General features: G+C 52.5%; 1 protein-coding gene across 1 annotated transcript in view; it reads right to left on the reverse strand.

Moving 5' to 3' along the window:
• Positions 1–19,978, reverse strand: part of PEBP4 (phosphatidylethanolamine binding protein 4) — a 73,955-nt gene extending 53,977 nt beyond the window's left edge. Inside the window, exons 1-4 of the mRNA XM_058859150.1 lie at positions 19,880–19,978; positions 19,644–19,716; positions 18,873–19,000; positions 18,137–18,269 (exon numbers count right to left, since the gene is read on the reverse strand). Of these exons, the coding sequence (XP_058715133.1) occupies positions 18,137–18,269; positions 18,873–18,994 (255 nt within the window). The 5' untranslated portion in view covers positions 18,995–19,000; positions 19,644–19,716; positions 19,880–19,978. The remainder of the gene's footprint in view (positions 1–18,136; positions 18,270–18,872; positions 19,001–19,643; positions 19,717–19,879) is intronic.
• Positions 19,979–21,792: the final 1,814 nt, after the last annotated feature.

Consider the following 21,792-nt stretch of genomic DNA (forward strand, 5'->3'; position numbering starts at 1 on the left):
GAAGCAAAGCCAAAATTGCCGGTGTGGAGCTGCCAAGTGCAGCCCCCGGAGCCTCAAACCCTGATGCTGCACCTTTCCCACCTCAGCTGTCAAAATGAAGCCGGTGCCCCCCCTCCGGAGCCTCGTTAAAAATGTGATGCTTCCCTAAGGCGACCAAGGGAGACATGGCCAAATTAATGAGGATGTGACAGAGTTTACAGGGTGGATTAGACTCCTCTTCCCCTGGAATAAACCTGGGGATTGAAGGAAAAAACGGGAAGGCGAGGCTGAGGGACGGCCGGGGGTTTGGGGAGCATGTGCGCTCACCAAAAGAGCAATCCTGTCCTTGTCACTGTTAATCAGACACAGGGACAGGCAGGAAACGCTCAGCCCTGCCGGGAAAGGATGGGAATTAAACCTCGCTGCCCCACGGATCCGGATCCGGCCTCCTCTGCCAGGAGCAGGTTTGCAAACACATCCTTGCAGCTCTCCTACTTCATTTCCCCGTTGGAAAATAAATAAACATCATTGTTTGGTTGGTTGTTTTTGAGTGGGTTTTTTTTAATCTCTTTTTTTCTGCTTTTCTTTGTCCAATCCAGAAAGCAGCAAATTTCCAGCAAGAAGCTGGGATAGGCTGGAGGCATCTCCATGGGGGAAAGGGGCACCTTGTCAGTGTGACAAGGAAAGATTTGTGTACCCAAACCCCACAGTGCCTAAAACATGGGGCATCAGTCCACAAAACTGGAATTTGGTCCCTCTGGAAGAATCCAGCTGATCCCACTGGAAATGCTGCTTCCAAAATGCCCAGCCCCTATAGATACAACCCTATAGCCATGTGTGCAGGTGATGGGACACCTGTGATCCCCTCTCCCACCATCAACATCATTTGAGGGGATCAGGGATTTTGGGAAAGCACTGAGAGGGTCCTGTTTGAGGGCACCTCTTTAATCCCAACCCCTTGAAACCGAAATAAAGCTTGAAACAATCCTGAACCAACCCCTCGAGCCCAAACAGCAGCGAGATTTGGGAGCCAGTCCAAGCTCTGCAGCTTAGGCCCATCTCCAAATATCTCCCAACAAGTTTATTTATGGAAAATAAAATCAGTCCAAGATGTTCACAGCTCAGGAATATTTAATGCTATTTGGTGAGAAAGTATTTCCAGCGAGGAGGGAAGCGCGCGGCTCCCCAAGCCCAGCTCGTGGCGTCGCACCGGGAAGGGCGCCGGCACTGACCCCCACCAGTCACCCCAGAGCCCTGAACTGGTCTGACTGGATCAGACGCCTCCTGCATTTCATTCCTACCAATCCTGACTAATGAATTGGTTCTGGAGGCCGGGATGAGGTGAGCTGTGGGAAGAGGAGGTGCTGAGGAACCTCTGAGGGGAGCGCTGCCCCTGGGTGCCACCGCATCCGTCAGGGCGGGGACACCTCACAGACCTGTCCCTTTCCCGTCACCCAGGAGTGGGAAGGAAATTTCTCTGGGTAGGAAAGGGAGTGAAGGGTGGCAGAATGAACCCAAATGATGCTCAGACACAGATTCCCCTCCACTCTGGCAGCCAAAATCCCAGGAGCCGTGGCCACCTCTGCGCTGAGGTCGCCCGCGGAGGTCACGTGTGACACAGAGCTGTCTGCTGGGCCAGCCCCGGGTCAAGGGCAGGCCGGAGGCAGCGGTGATGGGAGTCACTTTAATAGACACCTGTCACCTGACAGGGAGTGTTAATGCGTCCCCCCGATCCCGTGGGATGTGGGGGAGCATCCTCAGGCACATCCCAGCTGCCAACACATGCTGGGCTGTCACCTTGGCCAAGGGGGGGGACATGTAGCAGCCAGGGAGGGAGGAACAGAGCCAGGGCAAGGCCTGGACTTTACAAACAGCTCTAATATCCCTGGAAGACGTCTCCGAGTCATGCACAGGGTTGGAAATGTCTCCCATTATAATTCTGAGTCATTTGTGACTCAGTGACATTTCTGGAATGAAAAAGCAGTGGCTGGCCCAGCCCTGCGCTGCCCCGCTTAGCGGCCACACCACAACTCCAGGGCCTATTTCTGATCTTGTTTCCCAAACAAACAACCCCCCAGAGCCATCTCTCCCCAGCCTGGATGTGCAGCCGCTCATGGACGGTCCTCTGGGAGGGCAAGTTTTGGATTCCCACCCTGAGAGGTTTTGTTTTGTGCTGGAAAAGCTGGTATCTGAGCCCAACTTCACCACTCGGGACAGAGCCAGGTGTGGTGGAGCCGCCCCAGGGATGTGATGAGCAGGGTGGGACTTCCTAAATCTTAATGTTTAAACATAAAATCCTTAAAAAGAAATAAAAACAACCATAAAATAAATAAAAGCAACATCCAACAGCCCAGGACTGACATGCACAAAGCCAGGGTCATGCTGCTGCTACGAATTCCTGCAGGAAAAAGGGTTTCAGGAACACTGGGACACAACAGGGTCACACTGGTGTTTCCTAGGGACAAGCATTTTCATTAAGGCAGCCCTCATGGCTCAGTTTTATCCTGGGAATGGCCAAATCCAGGGCAGGAAGCACTCGGTGGACTGATGACCCTGGATCACACAATTATTCCCCCCTCTCTCTTTTGCAGCCCGTTATTAAAGCACTTGGTTTTAGAGGCTGGGAGAAAGCTGCCCCTGGGGAAGGCACGGGGCTCGGGGACAGGGCTGTTTGGAGGCTGGGTGCTGGAGGGGCAGGATGTTAACAGCTGGAGGATGGAATGTTTGGGAGTCAGGATGATCAGAGGCTGGGATGATCAGGCTGGGATAATCGGAGGTCCAGGATGATCAGGGTCAGGGTGCTTGTAGATGAGAATGCTCAGAGGATTGGATGATTGGAGAGCAGGATGCTCAGGGGTCAGGATTCTTGGAGAGCAGGATGCTCAGGGATTGGAATACTCAAGGGTCAGAATGCTCAGGGACCAGGATTCCCAAAGACCGGGATGCTCAGATCATTGGATGTCAGGATCCTTGGATGTTGGAATGCTCAGGGTCTGGGATGCTCAAGGATCAGGATGCTCAGGGATCAGGATATTCAAGGGTGGGGTATTCAGGGATCAGATTGCTCGAGGGTCAGGATGATCAGGGATCAGGATATTCAGGGATCAAGATATTCAGGGGTTGGGATGCCCAAGGATCAGAATGCTCAGGGATAAAGATGCTCAGGGATCAGGACCCTCAGATATCAGGATGCTCAGGGATCAGGACCCTCGGATATCAGGATGTTCAGGGATCAGGACCCTCGGATATCAGGATGCTCAGGGATCAGGACCCTCAGATATCAGGATGCTCAGGGATCAGGACCCTCGGATATCAGGATGTTCAGGCCCTGCTCTGATGTCCACATTCCCCAACACCCCAATTCCTCCACACAGCAATGGCACCTGCAGGAACCCGGCATGGCAGCAGCAGGACCCGGCCCCAAAACAGAACCAAGCCCCAGAACCAGGAACTTCGGGACACCGGGAAAACCCAGCTCAGTGCAGGAGCCTTCCCTGCACATCCTGCTTTGCCACCTGCAGCCACAGTTCGGCACCTGGAGAAGGCTCCGTCAGCACCAGGACACATCAGAGCAGAAATAGACCCGGAGCTGTCGCCCCCCTCTCCATCCCTGCCGCCCCCTTTTTACTATTATGTCTGAGAAGAGACGTCTCTCCTGGGTTTTTTCCCGATGATTTAATCGCTTGGTGATGAGGGCTGCCTGGCTGGGATACAACTGCGCTCTGGGCATCGCCAAAAGAAATGGGGGATCTAAAACAAGGAGGAAGCATCAGTAGCAGCGACGCTGATTGACAGAGAATGAAATGAAGCGGCCAAATTCCATTGGCGTGGTTTGAAAATCCCAGGACGCTGCGGAGAGCTGATGGCTCCTTTCCTAAGGTTTTGCCAGAGCTGGCATTTGCCTTTCATCCTCGTTTAATTCACTGTTTGGAGGCTGCCAGGGGTTTGTGTGTGCGCGTAGTGGGGTTTTAATTGCACGCTTGCCCTCGTGGAGGAGGTTTTTTGTGTGTTGAGGTGTGCAAAGAGCAGGCAGAGACTTTCCTTGGCCACAGCACTGCCTTGTGGCCTCAAGCCCTTGGGAAAAGCAGCCCTTGGAGTGCAGCCCTTGGAGTGCAGTTCCTACCCTGGAATCACCTGGATGCAGGTGATTTAATGGTTTATAAAGGATTTTCCTTGAAAGACGGTGACTGTTGGGGTTTAAACTCTGGGTGCCTGGGTGGGACATGGGTGGCATCGCTCAGGCAGGGACCCCACAGGGCTCCCCCCATCCACCTGCAGGTATCTCTATCCCAAATAATGCATTTTGCTGGGAAAACCATGTGTTTGAAGGCTGTGGTCACTGCAGGGGCCAGAGTGGCTTTGCACATCTCTCCTCCATCCCCACAGTGACATTCCAACAGGAGAAGACCGAAAGGTAATCAAAGTCCTGTTTTTCAAACATTCCCTCACTTTCCAATGGGAAAGGTGCCAGACTGCAGCTCCCAGGTCTCCCTCTCTGCCCGCAGCCTGTCCTGGACCAGCTCATCTCACAGATATCCCAGGAAAGGCCGAACTCCGACCACAGCCCAGCAGCCAAACTGCTCCTGTCCCCAATCACCAGGAGCCCTGATCTCCCTCATGGCCAGCTCTCCACCCAAATTCCCAGGCTTTTCACTCCAGCTGGAAGAAATCTGGCAAATCCCTTGGCTGCATGTGACCTGCCCCTCCATGAGGAGGGAGAACTCCTGGGAGCAGCAAGGACAGGACGGGGTCCAGCAGCTGCCTGGAAAACCAGGACAAAGTCTCAAACAGGAACTCAATCCTGAGCCCAGCATGTGCCCCCCATCCCATCCAGGATTATCCCCCATAAACAGCCGGGGCTGGGCAGGAATCCACAGTTTTAGTGCAGAAAACTCTGATTTTGCAAATCTGGAGGGTGAAGATGCCGCTCCCACCCCAGGGTCATCCTGGCTCTGTCATTGTCCTCCCTCTGGGCTGTGAGTGATGAGGAAGGGGCTGGGCAGCATCTTGGGGGGGTGCAGAATTTTTGGGGGTGCAGAATTTTCCGGAGCTGTGGCAGCTTGGGGGGCTGCAGCATCCTAAGGGATTGTAACATTTTGGGGGCTGCAGAATTTTGGAGGGCTCAGCAGTGCAGGGGAGGCTCAGCATCTTGGGAGGCTGCAGGGTCATGGGGGCCTGAAGCATTTTTTGGGGCTGCAGCATTTTGTGGGGCAGCAGCATCTTAGGGGGACTGCAGAATTTTGGGGGGCTGCAGCATTTTGGAGGGCTCAGCAGAGCAAGGGACTTGGCTTTGGGAGGGCTCAGCATTTTGGAGAAGTGCAGCATTTTGGAAGGGTTCAGCATTTTGGAGGAGTGCAGCATTTTGGGGGGGCTCAGCATTTTGGAGGAGTGCAGCATTTTGGAGTGGCTCAGCATTTTGGGGGGGCTCAGCATTTTGGGGGGGCTCAGCATTTTGGGGGGGCTCAGCACTTTAGGGAGCTCAGCATTTTGGGGGAGTTCAGCACTTGCAGGGGCTCAGCATTTTGGGAGAGTTCAGCATTTTGGGAGAGTTCAGCATTTTGGGAGGGCTCAGCATTTTGGGGGAGTTCAGCATTTTGGGAGAGTTCAGCATTTTGGGGGGGGCTCAGCATTTCAGGACCCTCAACAGCGCTGCTGCCTCCCCTTCTCTTCCCACTCAACCAAATATTTGTTTAACCAGGGAATTCCCTCCTCACATCCGTGGGCTCCGGCGCCGCGGGAAGCACGGCTGCCTCCAGCATTCCCAAACCCTGGAAAAACCTCTGGAAGTAGAGAGAGCCACGAGCCCCTGGAGGGGGCGTGGAGGTGCCAATCCCTTGCACTGGGCACAGGGGGGCTTCCCCCAGGGCTGAGCTGGAGTGAGAGCACCAGCGGCCACCCCGCTGTCCCCTCTGTGTCCCCCGCTGCCACCACCACGCGTCCCCAAAAACGCCGCTTTGATCCGCTGCTTAATTCCTGCTTCCCATGAATTCCCGATCCTCTGAACCTTCTCTCGGAGATGCCGAGATCAAATGCTTAGTTAAGAGACAGTCGAGCCGAGGGGAACATGAAAGGGAGAAGTTTTGTTTCAGGTTTTTCACAGCCCGGCGAGGCGGCGCCGGGAAGCGGCGAAGCCGCGAGCCGAGAGCTCCCTCTGCTCCCAGAAAAAACCTTCCAGGATTCCAAACGCTCCCAACCTCCTTCCCCGGCCCTGCAAACTCCTCACACCCCCGGGGGACGGGGAAAAGGAAAAGGTTTGCTCCGGGGGATGAATTATTGATTAAAAAAGTGGCAGGGAAAGGATAAAATGGTCACAAACCCCGCAGCACCCTAAAAATGCATCAGCTCCCATGGCAGGGGAGACCACAGGATGTAAAATATCCTTTATAAATCATAAATATCTGATTTATCAATTGATTAGAGACAGCCCGAGGCAAACGGAGCTCCCCCGGGATGGGGGAAAATGAGGGAATTTGTATTTCCATCATTTGGGAAGGGAAATTAATAAATGCCAGGCCAGCAAGGGCGATCTGGGGCAAAGAAGAGCTCAACACGCAAAATAAAGGGGAAAATGAGGGTGCAGAAAATTATTTCAATTCCAATGAAAACGTATTTTATTAGAGGAAGCAGATTCATCTTTGATCCTGGATCCCAAGAAAAGCAATATCCAGGGCTATGATATCCCATCTCGCAGGGAGAATGAGTTATTAAAGCACAAGATGAATGGCTCGCACTGCAGCTAAGTGCTCCAGTTAAGAGAAAAATAGTTCTAAACTTACTCTTTGCCCCAAAACACATTCCTCCCCCTCATCCCCGGGCCTCGGCTCTCCCCTCGGGTGAAGCTTGCTTGTGTGCCTCATTTTTTTCCCAGCTTATCAAAATTCCGGAGGGGAAATTTTAATAGAAGTAAAAATAAGGTGAATTTAGACGGGTGGTGATGGTTGGGGGTTTTTCAGTTTGGGTTTTTGTTTTTTTTTTCTCCTGTCTTTTCTCCTCCCCTTCCCCCAACCTTTTTTTAAAAAAAAAAAAAAATTAAAAAAAAAATAAAATAAATACACATGAGGAATAAAAATAACCCGGATAAGTTCAGTTGTGGGGAAGGAGGGAGGATGTAAATGAAGGAGCGTTCTCATGGAGAGCAGCACTCCCGAGCAGGTTCTGCATGAATAAATAGGGATAAAAATGTAACAGTGCGCACACAACTCCCGTCCCAGTGCCCCGAGAGGGCTCCTCTCCTCGTGTGCTGGAGCAGCGCAAGCCACCAGAATCCCTGGATTTTGGGTATTTAGGGGAAAAAGCGTTGAAATGTTGATTTTGGGGGGCTGGTTTGGTGGATGTGGCCCCAATATCTGAGGGGGGCAGTGCAGATCCACTGGGGGCAGTGGGAAATGAGGGCTTTATTCCCAAATCCTTGGATCGTGCAGCTCCAGGAGCACCGAGTCCAAGCTGTGCCCCATCCCCACTTTGTCCCTCAGAGCACGGGGTGCCACATCTAGGTGTTCCTTGGGAAGGATGGGAACTCCAAAGCTCCCCTTCCAAGGTTTAACAAGCCTTTCCATAAGGAAATTCCTGCTGATGTCCAACCTGAACCACCCCTTGGGATGTTCCCACAAGCTCCAGGAGCGCTCAGGATCAGGTCACCTCCTCCACCAAGCCATTGCTGATGTTTTCCTCGAGTCCAGCACTGAATCTGATCACAAAAATCCCTTCCCTCCCGAGATCCAAACAAAACAGGGATGCTGGGAAGTCACCCAGTGACTCAATTAATTCCAAATCTGTGCTGAGAGGTCAGAGCAGCCCAGAGCACCCCAAAAACCTCCTGGCGAGGCGCCCGCAGCGCATCCCAGCAGCCGTATTTTCCCCAGCACCACGGACTTTTCCCACTCCTTCAAATCCATCCCTGCTTTCCCCCCTCCCCAGGAAGGATCTCCCGACCCCCCCCCCCCACCCCTCCCCGTTACACAACCCTGCTCGGGAGATCCTACGTGGGCAGCCGTGGGTTTTCCTGGGAATCGACAACAGCTCTCGCTGCAGCTCAGCAGAACATGAGCATCTTACATAAACAGCCCCGCGAGTTCCCCTGCGTGGGGGGCTGCCCTCAGCCCCCCGGGCTGGGAGGGAACGCTGGGAGCCGCCTTTTCCTCTCCCCATCTCCGTCCTCATCCCCATCCTGATTTTTCTTTTATTTTTTTTTTAATTTTTTTTTTTTTTTTCCCCCTTTAAACCAACCCAAACCCTTGTTGGGGGGGAGAGGGAAAAGAAAAAAAAAAAGGCAGCGCGCGCGCGCGAGCCGGAGAGAAATGACTCAAGTGTTTTGTAACTTGTCACATTCGGAGCTGCAATTTGGAGGCAGGAAGGAGGGATCCAAAATAGTCGCCCCAACCCCGGATTGTATAACCGAGATTTCCCCCCCCCACCCCCTGGTCCCTCCCCTCCCGCCGTAGGGGGGAAAAAAAAAGAGAGAAAAGGGGAAAAAAAAAAGGGAATTTCTGCTGGAGATTGGCAGCTGGAAAAAGGCAGGAGAGCTCGGGGTTGTTATAGCGCAGGAAGGAGCCCCCAAATTGGGAAGAATTACTCATCCATGGAAAAAAGGCTCCTTTGCTGGCGGGGAGGCACCGGGGAAGATGCTGCAGGGGAGGAGGGAAGGCTCCCGGGAAGGATGCTCCGAGCCCAGGGGTGAGGTTGAGCTCCCCGGGATGCTCCCTGGAGTGGGAGGTGATGTTTGGGAAGTGCAGCTGGAGCGGCAAAGCAGGACGGAGCAGGATTCCCTGCCAGGAAGGGACCTGGCAAGGGCTGCTGAAGGGCATCTGCTGCCAAAATTCGGGCTCCGAGCAAGCTCGAGGCATCCCAGATGCCAGAGCCGGGCTGGGAGATGCTTGGATAATCCCACGGGAGGGTGGCAACAGGGCCAGGGTGTGTTTGCTTCTCCCACACCTCGGTGCCCTCCACCCAGCACCTGGCAATTCCCAATTCCCAGATTTTTCATCCATGTATTCAGCAGCTGGTCACATCCCAGAAAAACTCGGGAGAGCCTGGCTGCTCCCAGAATTCTCCGAAAATCAGGGAGAGCAACACCTGCCTGGAGCGGGGAGTGTGACGGAACAGAGACCCCCCCAGTACACCCAGCCCAGTATTCCAGAGGTCCTGGAGCCTTTCCCAGCCCAAAAAATATTCCAAGGGCAGACCAGTGGAGCAGAGAAGCTCCACAGAATCAGGAGGAGCTGGGGAGGCAAGGAGGATGCCAGGAAGGTGAGGAAGATGAAGGGGAGCCATGCCCAGCTCCCCCATAATTAAACACAACTCCAGACCCCACAAATTCAATTTTCAAGTGCCAGGAGCAGTGGGAGAAACCTGCCTGCTGCTATAAATCCTCCTGCCCACCCAGAATGCCGCTAATTCCTTTTGAAAGAGCTCAGGCGGGTCCGGGGGATGTCAGGAGACACCACGAGGGTGACAGGTCCCTTCGGGGCTCATCGATCTGCCATTGATCACCCCGTGGAAGCTCTGAAACCCAGACGGGCTCCGGCTCCAGGCTCTGAGGGGGCAGCGCTTCCAAAGGGTCTCCTCAAAAATAAATCGTGGAGTTGGAATGAGGGGAGGGATCTTTGCAGCTTTTCCTCCAGTGTCACCTTGGCTAAAGGCTCTGAAATTCCGAGTGCCCGACACCCACGATGGCACATCACAGGCTGTGGCATGCCGGGAAAATCCAAAGATGGGGCAGGGGATAAAAAAAATCAGGTTGTTTTCAACAGATTCATCTGTTTTTACAACTCAGTTGGGCTCTGCAATTAATAAAATTTATGTAAAATCTATATTTTTTTATGCCAGACCCACCTGGCAGGTGCATCCCCGCTTTGGGACTGGCAGGTGGAAATGAAATGGATATAAAGCACTTGCCCGTGCAATAAACCGGGACAAAAACAAAATTCCCAACCAATTCCCAACCAGAGCACAATCACACCTTCCCCAGGATATTCCACTGGAATCCTGGACAGCCCCTGGCACATCCCATCCCCTCAGACACACCAGCACCGATTTCCAGTGGTTAATTCCATACAAAACACACATCTGAGGGAGCCACACAATTATCTCTGGGAGCAAAGTGTTGATGGATGGAAGTTTTAATTACCAAACCTTCTCATCCTCCCCCATGCACAAAAAGTGCATTTTCTGGCATGCTTATTTAATAATAAAATACAGCCAAATCCTACATTGGTGGAACACGTGCACGGGGCACGGGAAGGACGAGATGAGCTGAAATCTGTTTTGTCACCAGAGCTGGAAATTTAAAGTTCCTTTGATCTCTCTGCCCCCAAAGCTGCCGGGGAAGGAGAGAGGAGGGAGCAGAGCTCACAGAATGTTATCCCAGGCTGTGGAGGGGCTCAGGGATGGATCCCAGCTCCTGCCTCTGCACGTGCCAGGGTGGTGGAGATTGACAGCTCCACTCCCGCACACATCCCCATCCCTTGATGTCCCCAAAGACAAGAGCGAGCACAAGCCTTAATTCCCATGGACAGGGCTAAAGGGTGCCCCTGTCACCCATCAGTATCATTTAAGGCTTGGGAAGTGCCCAATTCCCGTCGGGAACGCCCGCTGGAGCTCCGTGCTCATATCAGTCTTAATTTCATTTGGTCCTTCACACCGTTGTCTGCTCCACGCGTCCCCCGCGGAACGGCTGCGGAACTGGCAGCGGGATCCGGCTGCTGCCACGGCACGGGAGCCACCCTCTGCTCCAAAAGCTGGCTGGCATCCGGGAACCGCGGTGGCTCCAGCCTGTTGGAGCCCGGTGTGATGGAGGTTACTCATTCCCAGCGTAAAGACGTGTGGAGGTTGAGGTCCCCCCTCCTCCCCTTCCTTCCTTTCGCGAGTAAATCCTCCAGCAGGAATTTTTCCCCCCTTCCTTGGAAATTCACAGCCAACCTGCTAATGAGTCTTTGTGAAACTTGTGCCTTCTTACCTCTAATTTTACAGCCTGTTCGGATTTGAGCTCTGTGGACAGCCTCACATTTGGTTGGGAATTATAGGCTGAGTGGCTGTTCTCTCCTATTATTGTGCTGTCAATCTCCTATTAGCACATTATAATATGCTACACTGAATGCATCTGTTCTGTAGATCACAAGTCCTAATTGTCATTTGTTGAATCACTTTGTCTTATATGATTGTTAAGCAATTATTTCACCCAAAGCAGCTTAAACTTTGATTACTGTATAGTGTTTACAGGGATCAAAGGGAGAAATCGGCGGCGGCTTCAAACGTTTTTTTCTTTTTGCTGCAGAAAAACGAGGAGCAAGCGGGAGATGCCGACGCACAGAGATGACCTGGAGGTGCTTCCCGGCCTCCTACCTTCAGGGGAAGCCAGGGTGGGTAAAGGTCCAGCGAATAGGGGGGTCAGGTGACGGATGTGAAGTGACATTCCTGCCAGGATTGCTCATGGAACAAGGCTCTCCTGGCGTGTGGCACCAGCTGCCCGTGGGACGAGGGCCCAGTGGGGGAGAACACCCCCTGTCATGTTGTTAAACCACTCCAGCCACTTCCATCGAGGGGAAAACCTTCCTGCTCCCCAAAAGGATGGGGGTTTGAGCAGTGCTTGGCTCAGAGGGGTCACATCCCGAGGAAATCCTCCATGGAAGGTCAGCAGAGGACAGGGCTGAGGCTGCACACAGAGCCCTTGGCACATACATTGATTTTGGCTTTGCCACCCCTCTCCAAAGCCCTCAAAGAGGCCCTCTGGAAGCTCAGATCCCTCACACCATTCCCTCTCTGAGGTCCAGGGCGCTGGAATGATCCCAGGGCATGGGAACCCAACCCAGCAGGGCCGGAGGCTTGGGCTAATCCCGGGAATCTCGGGCTGACAGCAGTGGGAAGGAATGTTGGGCCATTGTTTCCGAGGAGCCCAGACAGGATTGAGAGAGGGAGAAAACCACGCTGGTGGCTCCTCAGCTCCAGTCGGCTCCACGAGCCAGCAGGGATACACAAACTGTCAGGAATCTTCTGCTTCCAACCATCTTCTCCAGCGAGGCTTGGATGGAACCTGAGCGCCACAGAAAGGTCCCTCCCCAAGCAGCTGCATGTCCCCTCCTGCCACCCCTGCAGCACATCCCAGGAGATGGGACAGAGCCGCCCCTGCCTTTGTTAAAACTGATGGGCTTTAACAAATGATGAATTCCTCACACAAATGGTTGCCCAAATAACGGGACAGCCACCCGCAGAACACAAAACCCTTTATAAACCAGAGCCTGTCCCCATCCAGAGCCTGTCCCCATCCAGAACCTGTCCCCAACCAGAGCCTGTCCCCATCCAGAGCCTGTCCCCATCCAGAGCCTGTCCCCAGCCAGAGCCTGTCCCCAGCCAGAGCCTGTCCCCATCCAGAGCCTGTCCCCATCCAGAGCCTGTCCCCAACCAGAGCCTGTCCCAAACCAGAGCCTGTCCCCAACCAGAGCCTGTCCCCAACCAGAACCTGTCCCCAACCAGAACCTGTCCCCAACCAGGGCCTGTCCCCATCCAGGGTCTGTCCCCATCCAGGGCCTGTCCCCAACCAGAGCCTGTCCCCAACCAGAGCCTGTCCCCAGCCAGAGCCTGTCCCCATCCAGAGCCTGTCCCCAACCAGAGCCTGTCCCCAACCAGGGCCTGTCCCCAACCAGGGTCTGTCCCCATCCAGGCCTGTCCCCAGCCAGAGCCTGTCCCCATCCAGGGTCTGTCCCCATCCAGGGCCTGTCCCCATCCAGGGCCTGTCCCCAACCAGGGCCTGTCCCCAACCAGAACCTGTCCCCAACCAGAGCCTGTCCCCATCCAGAGCCTGTCCCCATCCAGGTCTATGCCCAGCCTGGGCCTGTCCCCATCCAGGCCACCAAGTGCTTCTCAAAAAGAGGGAGAATCATGGAAAAGAACCAGAATGGACTTTCTGTGGATTCCTGGGGGAAGATCCTTCTCCTGCTCTTCCCTCCCTGGACTCTGCTTCCCAGGAGCTCTCCAGCCCCACAGCAGCACCCCTGGGTGCTGGGCACAGGTTTGGGCACACAAAGCTGCTGGAAGAAGCTCAAAGCCAGCCCTGAGGGTCTCATCCCATGGGTCACACAGCTGGGGGGGCTTTTCCAGCTGCCTTCCCAGCCCCAGCTCATTCTGACATGGAAATGCCTTTATCCCAGAGACCTGTGGAGCAGCACGAAGGAGTTGAGCTCAGGGATGCGCAAATCAGCCACTTGCAAAACCAAGTTTAAAAAGCTGAGTTTGGGGTAGGAACCCTGAAGAAAAACACTTTATTTCTAGATTTTGGCAGGGAAAAAAAATTCCAACTCCTTCCCATATCCTAAAAAAGAGTGATGGCACAGCCCAAAGATGCCTCTAAGGAAGTTGTCAAACCTTGGGATGAAAACAAAACTGGAGGAGCAGGTAAAAGGTAGCGGCTCCAGCGCAGGTAAATTGCTTTTTAACAAGGAGACAAGGCCCATCCCTGGCATCTGCCGTATGTTTTTATAAAGCCCAGAAATATGTTTTTAAAAGGCCAGTAAATAAAGTTCCTATCGATTTGATCTCCAGTGTAATCTGTTTTTCTGTCTGCCACCACGAGTGGTAATAAAAGGGAATCAGGGGACGCGGGTTTGGGTTAATGCAGCGATCCATCATCGTCAGGGGCTTTGCTTTGCTGCACAATTGAGAAACTGCCCCAAATTGGTGCAAAGGCCAATTTTCTTTTCCAATTTATTTTTGCTTGAGCAAAGCAATATCGAGGCAGGACAAGGAGGATGCGTTTCCCGTCATTCCAGATGTTCTCCCGCTTCCCTGGCCTGGGAAAGACCCCCAGCAGCTCCTCGGTTGGGGATTTTGGGTAGGTGCTGTGGGTACTTGGGTGTTTGGGGTTTTGAGGTCAGGTCTTTGCAGAGGGACCCAAAGTGGGATTGGGATGTGCTCAGGAGAGTTTTCCAGTGAGGATTGAGCATCCCAGGGCTGATCTCCCATGGATCAAACATCCTGAACATCCCAGGGCTGCATTTCCTATGGATCAAACATCCTGAACATCCCAGGGCTGCATCTCCCATGGTCTGAACATCCCAGGATCACATCTCCCATGGATTGAACATCCTGAACATCCCAGGGCTGCATTTCCCAGGGATGGAACATCCTGGGGCTGATCTCCCATGGATTGAACATCCTGAACATCCCAGGGATGATCTCCCATGGATTCAGCATCCCAAAAATGCCAGGGCTGCCTTTCCCATGGATCAAACACCCTGAACATCCCAGGGCTGCATCTCCCGTGGTCTGAACATCCCAGGATCACATCTCCTGTGGATTCAGCATCCTGAACATCCCAGGGCTGCATTTCCTATGGATCAAACATCCTGAACATCCCAAGGCTGATCTCCCATGGATCAAACATCCTGAACATCCCAAGGCTGATCTCCCATGGATCAAACATCCTGAACATCCCAGGGCTGCATCTCCCATGGTCTGAACATCCCAGGATCACATCTCCCATGGATTCAGCATCCTGAACATCCCAGGGCTGCATTTCCCAGGGATGGAACATCCTGGGGCTGATCTCCTGTGGATTGAACATCCTGAACATCCCAGGACTTCATTTCCTATGGATCAAACATCCTGAAAATCCCAGGGCTGATCTCCAGACATTCCCAGCTCTCTGCCCACCAGGAGAGAGCAGTTAAAGATTTTTCCAGGGTATCCAAGCCATCCATAACCACTCTCCTGTCCCTGGCAGTGCATCCCTGACTCCTTTCCCTGAGCCTGTTGCTCACAGAGATGCCCCCACACACAACTGGTGCCATCGTTGCACTAAAAACTGCCCCAAAACGGTTTTTTCGGGCATTAATGGATGTTTGATAAAGCTGAGTTTGACAGCTCAGTGTTTAAACATCACAAAATACACAAAATCCACCCTAAAATGACAGGTTTAAGTCCCCCAGGCCAGGTTTTGCTGCCATCAGAGCTCAGCTTTGCATGATGACACCCCACTTTCAGCTCCTTCACCACAAACCATCCATGTTCCCTTCACTGAGGAGCACAAAGGTGACCCCAAACCCATCCCAAATATCTGGGATGAGGATGGGAAACCTCCCGTTCCTCCACCTCCCCCGTCAGGAAAAACCGATAAACATTTCTAGAGAGAAAAACAAACTCTCTGCATTTGGCTTTTTTGGTGGTTGTTTTTCTTGAAGAGACAAAGTGTTCCACAGAGAGCTGACACTTCCTACACAAGTTTGCATCCTCAAACCCCGAGATTCTCTTCTGCCACGGATTTGGATGAGAAAAGCAGCTCCAGCCCTTCAGCCAGCCCTGCCCACCCCATCCAGGATCACTGAGCTGGAGAATCCCACTGGAGCACCACAGGGAGATGGAGATCTCCTTGCTTTGCCAAATTTTCCCACTCTCATTTGGGAATAAATTAGGAATAATCAAATTTCCTGCGTTTAGAAATACCCCCATAAAGCACAAAAACAACTCTCATGCCTCAGCTCTTGTTCCCACTCAATTTCGAGTGAGTTTGGGAGGGAAAAATATTATCCCAAAGCATCCTTAGAGGTTCAGGAGTAAGAAAATTATATATTCCTATTAAACAAAACAACCTGAGGAAACTCAGAGACAAAAATCCTCTACGAGGGGTTTAAGGGCACCCAGTCCCTTCCCAAGATGAATTCCTGGTTTGGATATTGAAGCTGGATCATTCCCAGCTGCATGGAGCCGGGCAGGCATTTTTGGGGAAGGCCAGAGGAGAATCCCACCCCAAACCCGAGAAGCAGCGGGGCCCCGTGTCCTCAGATGCCGCCTCAGCACAAGATGTGCCGAGATGTCTTGGAAGGAAACGGTGCCAAATCCATCAGCGGAGCCATTCCCGATGCCAGCGGGAGCCGCCGGCTGTGCCAGGGGCTCCCTGGGGGAGCTGCCACCCGCCCTGAGGCACAGCTGGAATTCCATCCCAAAATAAACAGGTGCCACCCACCAGCTCAGCCAGGGCGGATTCCCTTCCCTGCTTTTTGTGGATTCTGGGATGCACAGCCTGCATCCCACTGGCACAGCCTGCAAGGGTCTGGCTCTTGTCCCCAAAATCCTTCCCACAGCCGTCGGCAGCAGCGTTCCATCCCTGGAGAGTCCCTTCCCTTCTCCCGGCCCCGCTTTGCTTTCCAGGACTAAAATTAAAGGAAAAACAACTGCCCACATCGCTGGGAATCTTCAAAGTCCCGGGAAGCCGGGGATGGGTCTGTGTGCGGCAGCCTCTACCAGGAAGGAGGATTTTTTTGGGGAAGAATCAGACATCTTTAAGGAAAAGTTCTCCTTCCAACCATGTGATCCGCAGGGGGAAGAGACTTCCCAGACGGCGGGGAAGAGCTGGAAAAGCGGATTATTCATGCTCCGAGGTAACTCCAGCAGAGCCGACTTCTCCCTTAGCAGCTCCCAGGGCCGGAGCTGGCGATGGGAATTCCGGCAATTATTGGGATCGGGCAGGTTTTGGGGTGCCGGGATTTCTCTGGGCTTTGGGAACGCCACGAGACGGTGCCGCATCCTGGGACAGCTTTGGGATGAGGGCAGAGCGCGGGGTGTCCCCCAAAATATCCCAATTTCACCCCTTTTATTGTCCCCTCTCCGTGCCCGCGGCGCCCCCGGCACGGCCCGCGGGAGATCCCGGTTCTTTCTCCCAGTTATTCCCAGTTATTCCCAGTTATCCCAGTTATTCCCAGTTATCCCAGTTATTCCCAGTTATTCCCAGTTATTCCCAGTTATTCCAGCCCCGCGGCGCTGGAGCTCGGGCAGTTCAATGCTGCCACCCGGTGGTCACAGGCGGGAACAGCAGCACCGGAATTCCCAACCCCATCCCAAATTCCAGCGGGATCCAGCAGGAGATCCCAGAGCCCGAGACCGGGATGGCTTTGAAAAGCTGACTAAAAAAATTGTAAAAAAATCAAATTCCCGGTGGAAACTTTTCGATTTCTTTCTTTTCTTTTCTTTTTTTATTTTTATTTTTTTTTTTTTTTTTTTGGGTTTTTTGGCTGAGTTGTGGCAGAAAAATGCTGGAGTAAAAAAAAAACAGTGATCAGAATACACCAAAAAATTAACTGGCCAAAGTAGAGGAAACAAAATTGAAATGGCCAAAATACAGCAAAAATTATAAATATTATGTGGCCACAACATAGATATAAAATTAATTAAACTTTCCTCTGTGTGCGGCTGTTTTGTTTCTATTTTTCCTACATTGTGGCCTTTTAATTCCTTTTTTAAAAATAGTCACGATGGAGCACAAAATTAAATCATTAGGAGGCTGCAAATAGCAAAAAATTAAATCATTATGTGGCCACGTGTAGCAGAAAAAAATTTAATTTCTTTGCTACATTCTGGCCACTTAAATGATCACAGTATACAAAAAAAATTTAATTGTTTTAAGAGTTAATATAGAGAAAATTATAAATGGCTGCATTTATAGGGGAAATAATGGTTGCAATGCAGCAAATATTCTAAATTGAGGTGTGGTGATATGGTGAAAATAGTTTGTTAAATGGCTACAGCGTGGCTGGAATAGCTGTGAAATGGGTGCAATGCAGAAAAAAAAAATAAATTAATAAAGGGTCAAAGGGAAAAAAAGTATAAAATATAAAAAATATAAAAATCAAAACACAAATACAAAAATACCAAAATTCAAAAAAAAACCCCAAAATAAAATACAAAAAAAATAAAAACACAAAAATATAAGACGCAAAATATAAGACATATAAAAAATATAAAAATATAAGAATATTAAAAATATAAAATATATTAAAAATATAAAATATATTAAAAATATAAAATATATTAAAAATATAAAAATATAAAAATATAAAAATATAAAAATATAAAAATATAAAAATATTAAAAATATAAAAATATAAAAATATAAAAATATATAAAATATATAAAATATATAAAATATATAAAATATATAAAAATGGTTTCAGTGCAGTAAAAAAAAAAAAAAAGTTTGAATGTAAGAGAAGATGATTTAATGACCACAGCTCAGGAAAAAAATAACAACAAATCACAAAAATATCACTAAAAAAAGGCAATTCCATTTATCCACAACTCAACCTCCAACCAAACCCCTGAATCAATGACAAAAAATGGGAATAAAGCTCCAGAAGCCATCCCAATCCCAGGAAAAGCCGGAGCGGGGCCTCACCTTCTTTGCCCAGGGGTAGCGGACGCGGGGTTTGCCCCACTCCAGGCTGAGCTTCTGGCGGTAGCCGTGGCACTTGGGGATGTAGGCGCAGCTCACGTCGCCCACCTCGGGGTAGATGACTTCCAAATCCCCTCTGGAAAAAGGGGAGAGGGAGAAAAATGAGGCCTGGCCCTGCTGGAGATGGGAATCAGGATGGGGTTGGGAGCGCTGGGATGCAAAGGTGGGAGAAGGGAAGATCAGGTTCTGTGCGCTTTCACCAGGGGCAGAGGGAATTTAAGTGTTCTTCAGTAAATTGGGGGAAGGAATTCCTGGCTGAGAGGGTGGGGAAGGGCTGGGATGGAATTCCCAGAGCAGCTGTGGCTGCCCCTGGATCCCTGGAAGTGCCCAAGGCCAGGTTGGATGAGCCTGGGATGGTGGGAGGTGTTGGGCTTGGAGCTGGATGGGTTTTAGGGCCTCTTCCCACCCAAACCATCCCAGGATTCCATGGAAAAGCAGCCTCCTTCCTTTGAAGTTTTCCATGGAAAACTTCTGTCATCCCTGACGCCACACAAGTCACTTCCAAAATCTTTACACAGCAGGCCGGGAAACAACTCCAGGAGCTCTGACACACCCCAGATTCCCGGGAAAAGGAGGAGAACAGCCCAAACGTAGAGCCCTGGCCAAGGGACGCTGGGACGAGCTGTGCCAGGTGACACGAGGGTCACAAAGGGCACGGCCAGGCTGGCCAGGGGCTCACCTGCAGAACTCATGGTCGGACTCGCTGAGGGTCTGGAAGATGCAGGTACGGGAGGCCTCGTTGCCCCAGGCGCCGGGGAGGATGAGGATGAGCGCCACCAGCACGGCCTCCAGCAGCTTCATCCTGCCCTGAGGATGAGGGGACAGCGAGGGTCAGCCCCACCGGGACCCCCCAGGGCAGCTCCAGGCAGAGCATCCCAATCCTCGTTTGTCGTTTCCTCCTCCAGCACCATGACTTTAATCCTGTTTATTCCAGAGCTGAGCCGGTTCCTGCTGCTCCCCCTTGCCGGGAACCCCCAAGATGAGCCCACAGCTCAGAGAACCCTTTCCCACGAGTCCGGTGCACCGGGAATGTGCCCACGTGGTGACACCACGCTCCAAACCCAGCTCCAAGAGGGGACAGAGTCCCCATCTCCACGTGCTGCTCTCCCAAACGCCACGGGAAATTGGGATTAGGAGTGGCTGAGGTCTATCCGAGACCACCCCCAAGGCCACAGAACCGGCCAGGACCCCGGGACCTGTCCCCAACCCAAGGGGTCCCTGCAGGGGAGCAGCACCGTGACCCCGCCGCTCCCTCCAGAGCTTTTCCCGCACCGGGACAACTCTGGCCGCCCATTTTTAAGCCACACGAAGCCACGAGGGGGATGAGGGGACATGGGCTTGGATCCCCCACCCCCCTGCCAAGCCCAGCTCCAGCCCTCACCTCCTCACCTCCCGCTGGAGCCGGTAGCCACGGGCCACCAGGGGCCAGCGGGCCCTGCCGAGCACTTACCGGGGTCCTGGGGACGGCTGAGCAGCTCCGAGGCAGAAGCCCGGAGGTTTGAGGTTGCCGTGGAGATGGTTTCCTTGGAAGGAAAGGACAGAGGGACCGGGAATGAAAGTCAAACCCCGGGGAAGGGGCAGACGGGTGCTCCGGATCTGCCAACGGCTTTTTAACCCTTCAGCAACCGCCCCCAACCGCCCCGAACAGGCACCGGGTGCTGCCCGACCCAACCCCCCCGGCCGCACCTGCAGCTGCTCGGGCTCTTTAGGAGCGATGGGAGCCCAACTTCGGGGTCTCCTCCATCGCTAGGGGTGAGGAGCCCGGGGAAGGGATCGGCTGCGGAAAGAGGCACGTGCGAATAAATAAAATAAAATATAAAAATAAAAATTAAAATAAAAGAGAGCCCGGTGTGAGTTGGGAATGGGGATTACAGCAGCGAGGGGATCATTATATAATGGAGCTGTGGCTGCACGCTCGGAGAACACGAGAGAGCCCGGCGAGAGAAAGAGGCGCCGGCTTTAACTAATTAGAAACATTAATGGATTGGGAATGATCGGGAGCATTTAGGGGCTTAATGGCTCCCGTTCCCACGCTGCCGAGATGGGCACAGCCCGTAATTAGAGCCCTGAGCCGGCAAATGGGCTCACATGAGTCAGGCTTTTCCCAGGAATGCCGGGCTGGCTGAGTCAGGAGCGCCCGGAGTGGGGTTTGAACCCTCACGGTGTCACTGGGACCGGGGGTGGTGAAAATTCGGGATGCCCAGCTCGGGGCGAAGGTGTTGATGAGCAGAAAATGCCCCGAAATGTGGTCATGGGATGGTGAGAAAGGCAGGAATTTCCCTGGGGAAATGGGGATGAAAGTTTAACAAGAGGCAGGAAATTGGGCACCAGGAGAAGGGGAGATGTGGACAAGGAGCTCCTGGTAAAACATGGAATCGTTTGGGTTGGAAAGACCTGAAATCCCATCAGTGCCACCCCTGCCATGGGCACCTGCCATGGTCCCAGGCTGCTACAAGGGATCCAGAGGCAGCCACAGCTTCTCTGGGAATTCCATCCCTGTCCCTTCCCCCCACTCCCAGCCAGGAATTCCTTCCCAATATCCCACCCAAATCTCCCCTTTCCCAGTGGGAGCCATTCCCTGTGTCCTGTCCCTCCATCCCTTGTCCCCAGTCCCTCTCCAGCTCTCCTGGAGCCCCTCCAGGCCCTGCAAGGGGCTCTGAGCTCTCCCTGGATCCTTCTCCTCTCCAGGTGAACATTCCCAGCTCTCCCAGAATCAGGAGGGGCTCCAGCCCTCGAGCAGCTCTGTGGCCCCCAGGTGTGGCTCGGGATCCTCTCCAGGCCCTTTGCAGTGTTTTGGGGTTTTTTTGTGATCCCTGTGCAGAGGTTCCCCAAACAACACCAAGAACCCAAAATGAGATGAACTCAGAACAGGGAATTTTTATTTTTCCAAGTCCAGAGGCTGAGAAAAGCCCTTTGCAGAGCCAAAATCAGCCCCTTCCGTCTAGAGACCTCCCACAGATCATCCCAAAAGGGTTCAGGGCGATCTCCCAGGGATGCTCAGGAAGCAAAACTCACGGAAGCAACAATTTTCCAGCATCCCATGGAAGACAAACCACGGCTTCCTCCCTAAATAATGAAAAAAAGGAGAAAATAGTATTTTTTACACCTTTTACTTTTTTTTTCCCCAAGATTTTATTTCCTCCACTCTGGAGACAGAGTTTAAAGGGCAGCAGGGAACATGCCCAGCTCCTATGGATAAAATATCCATGGGAAAGCGCTGCCAGGGCTGGACACCCTCTCCTGTGTGATGCTCCTGAGGGGCAGGAATCCACCAGAATATTTAATTTTTAAACCTCCGTGTTTTGAAACCCAGGCCGGGGTGACTCCAGATCCACTGGCTTTGCTTTCCTTGCACATTCCTGGAAAACCGAGCCCAGGGATGGGCAATTTCCTCCTCCTCCTCCTCCTGCCTGTGCCTGGAGCTCTCCCAGCTGGGGAAAAACAGGAAAAAAAACACCGGGAGAGGCAGCAGTTTCCTGTCTGGAGCAGGATCGTGCCTGGGAAAAGGCAGCTCGTGGTGTCAAACCAGGTCCTGAGCTGAGCCCGGATCCTGTCCCGGCCATCCCAGGGTGTTCCCAGGCTCCCTAAGCCCTGCAGGA

Source organism: Poecile atricapillus, chromosome 29 (genome assembly GCF_030490865.1).
Source record: "Poecile atricapillus isolate bPoeAtr1 chromosome 29, bPoeAtr1.hap1, whole genome shotgun sequence".
Taxonomy (NCBI): Eukaryota; Metazoa; Chordata; class Aves; order Passeriformes; family Paridae; genus Poecile; species Poecile atricapillus.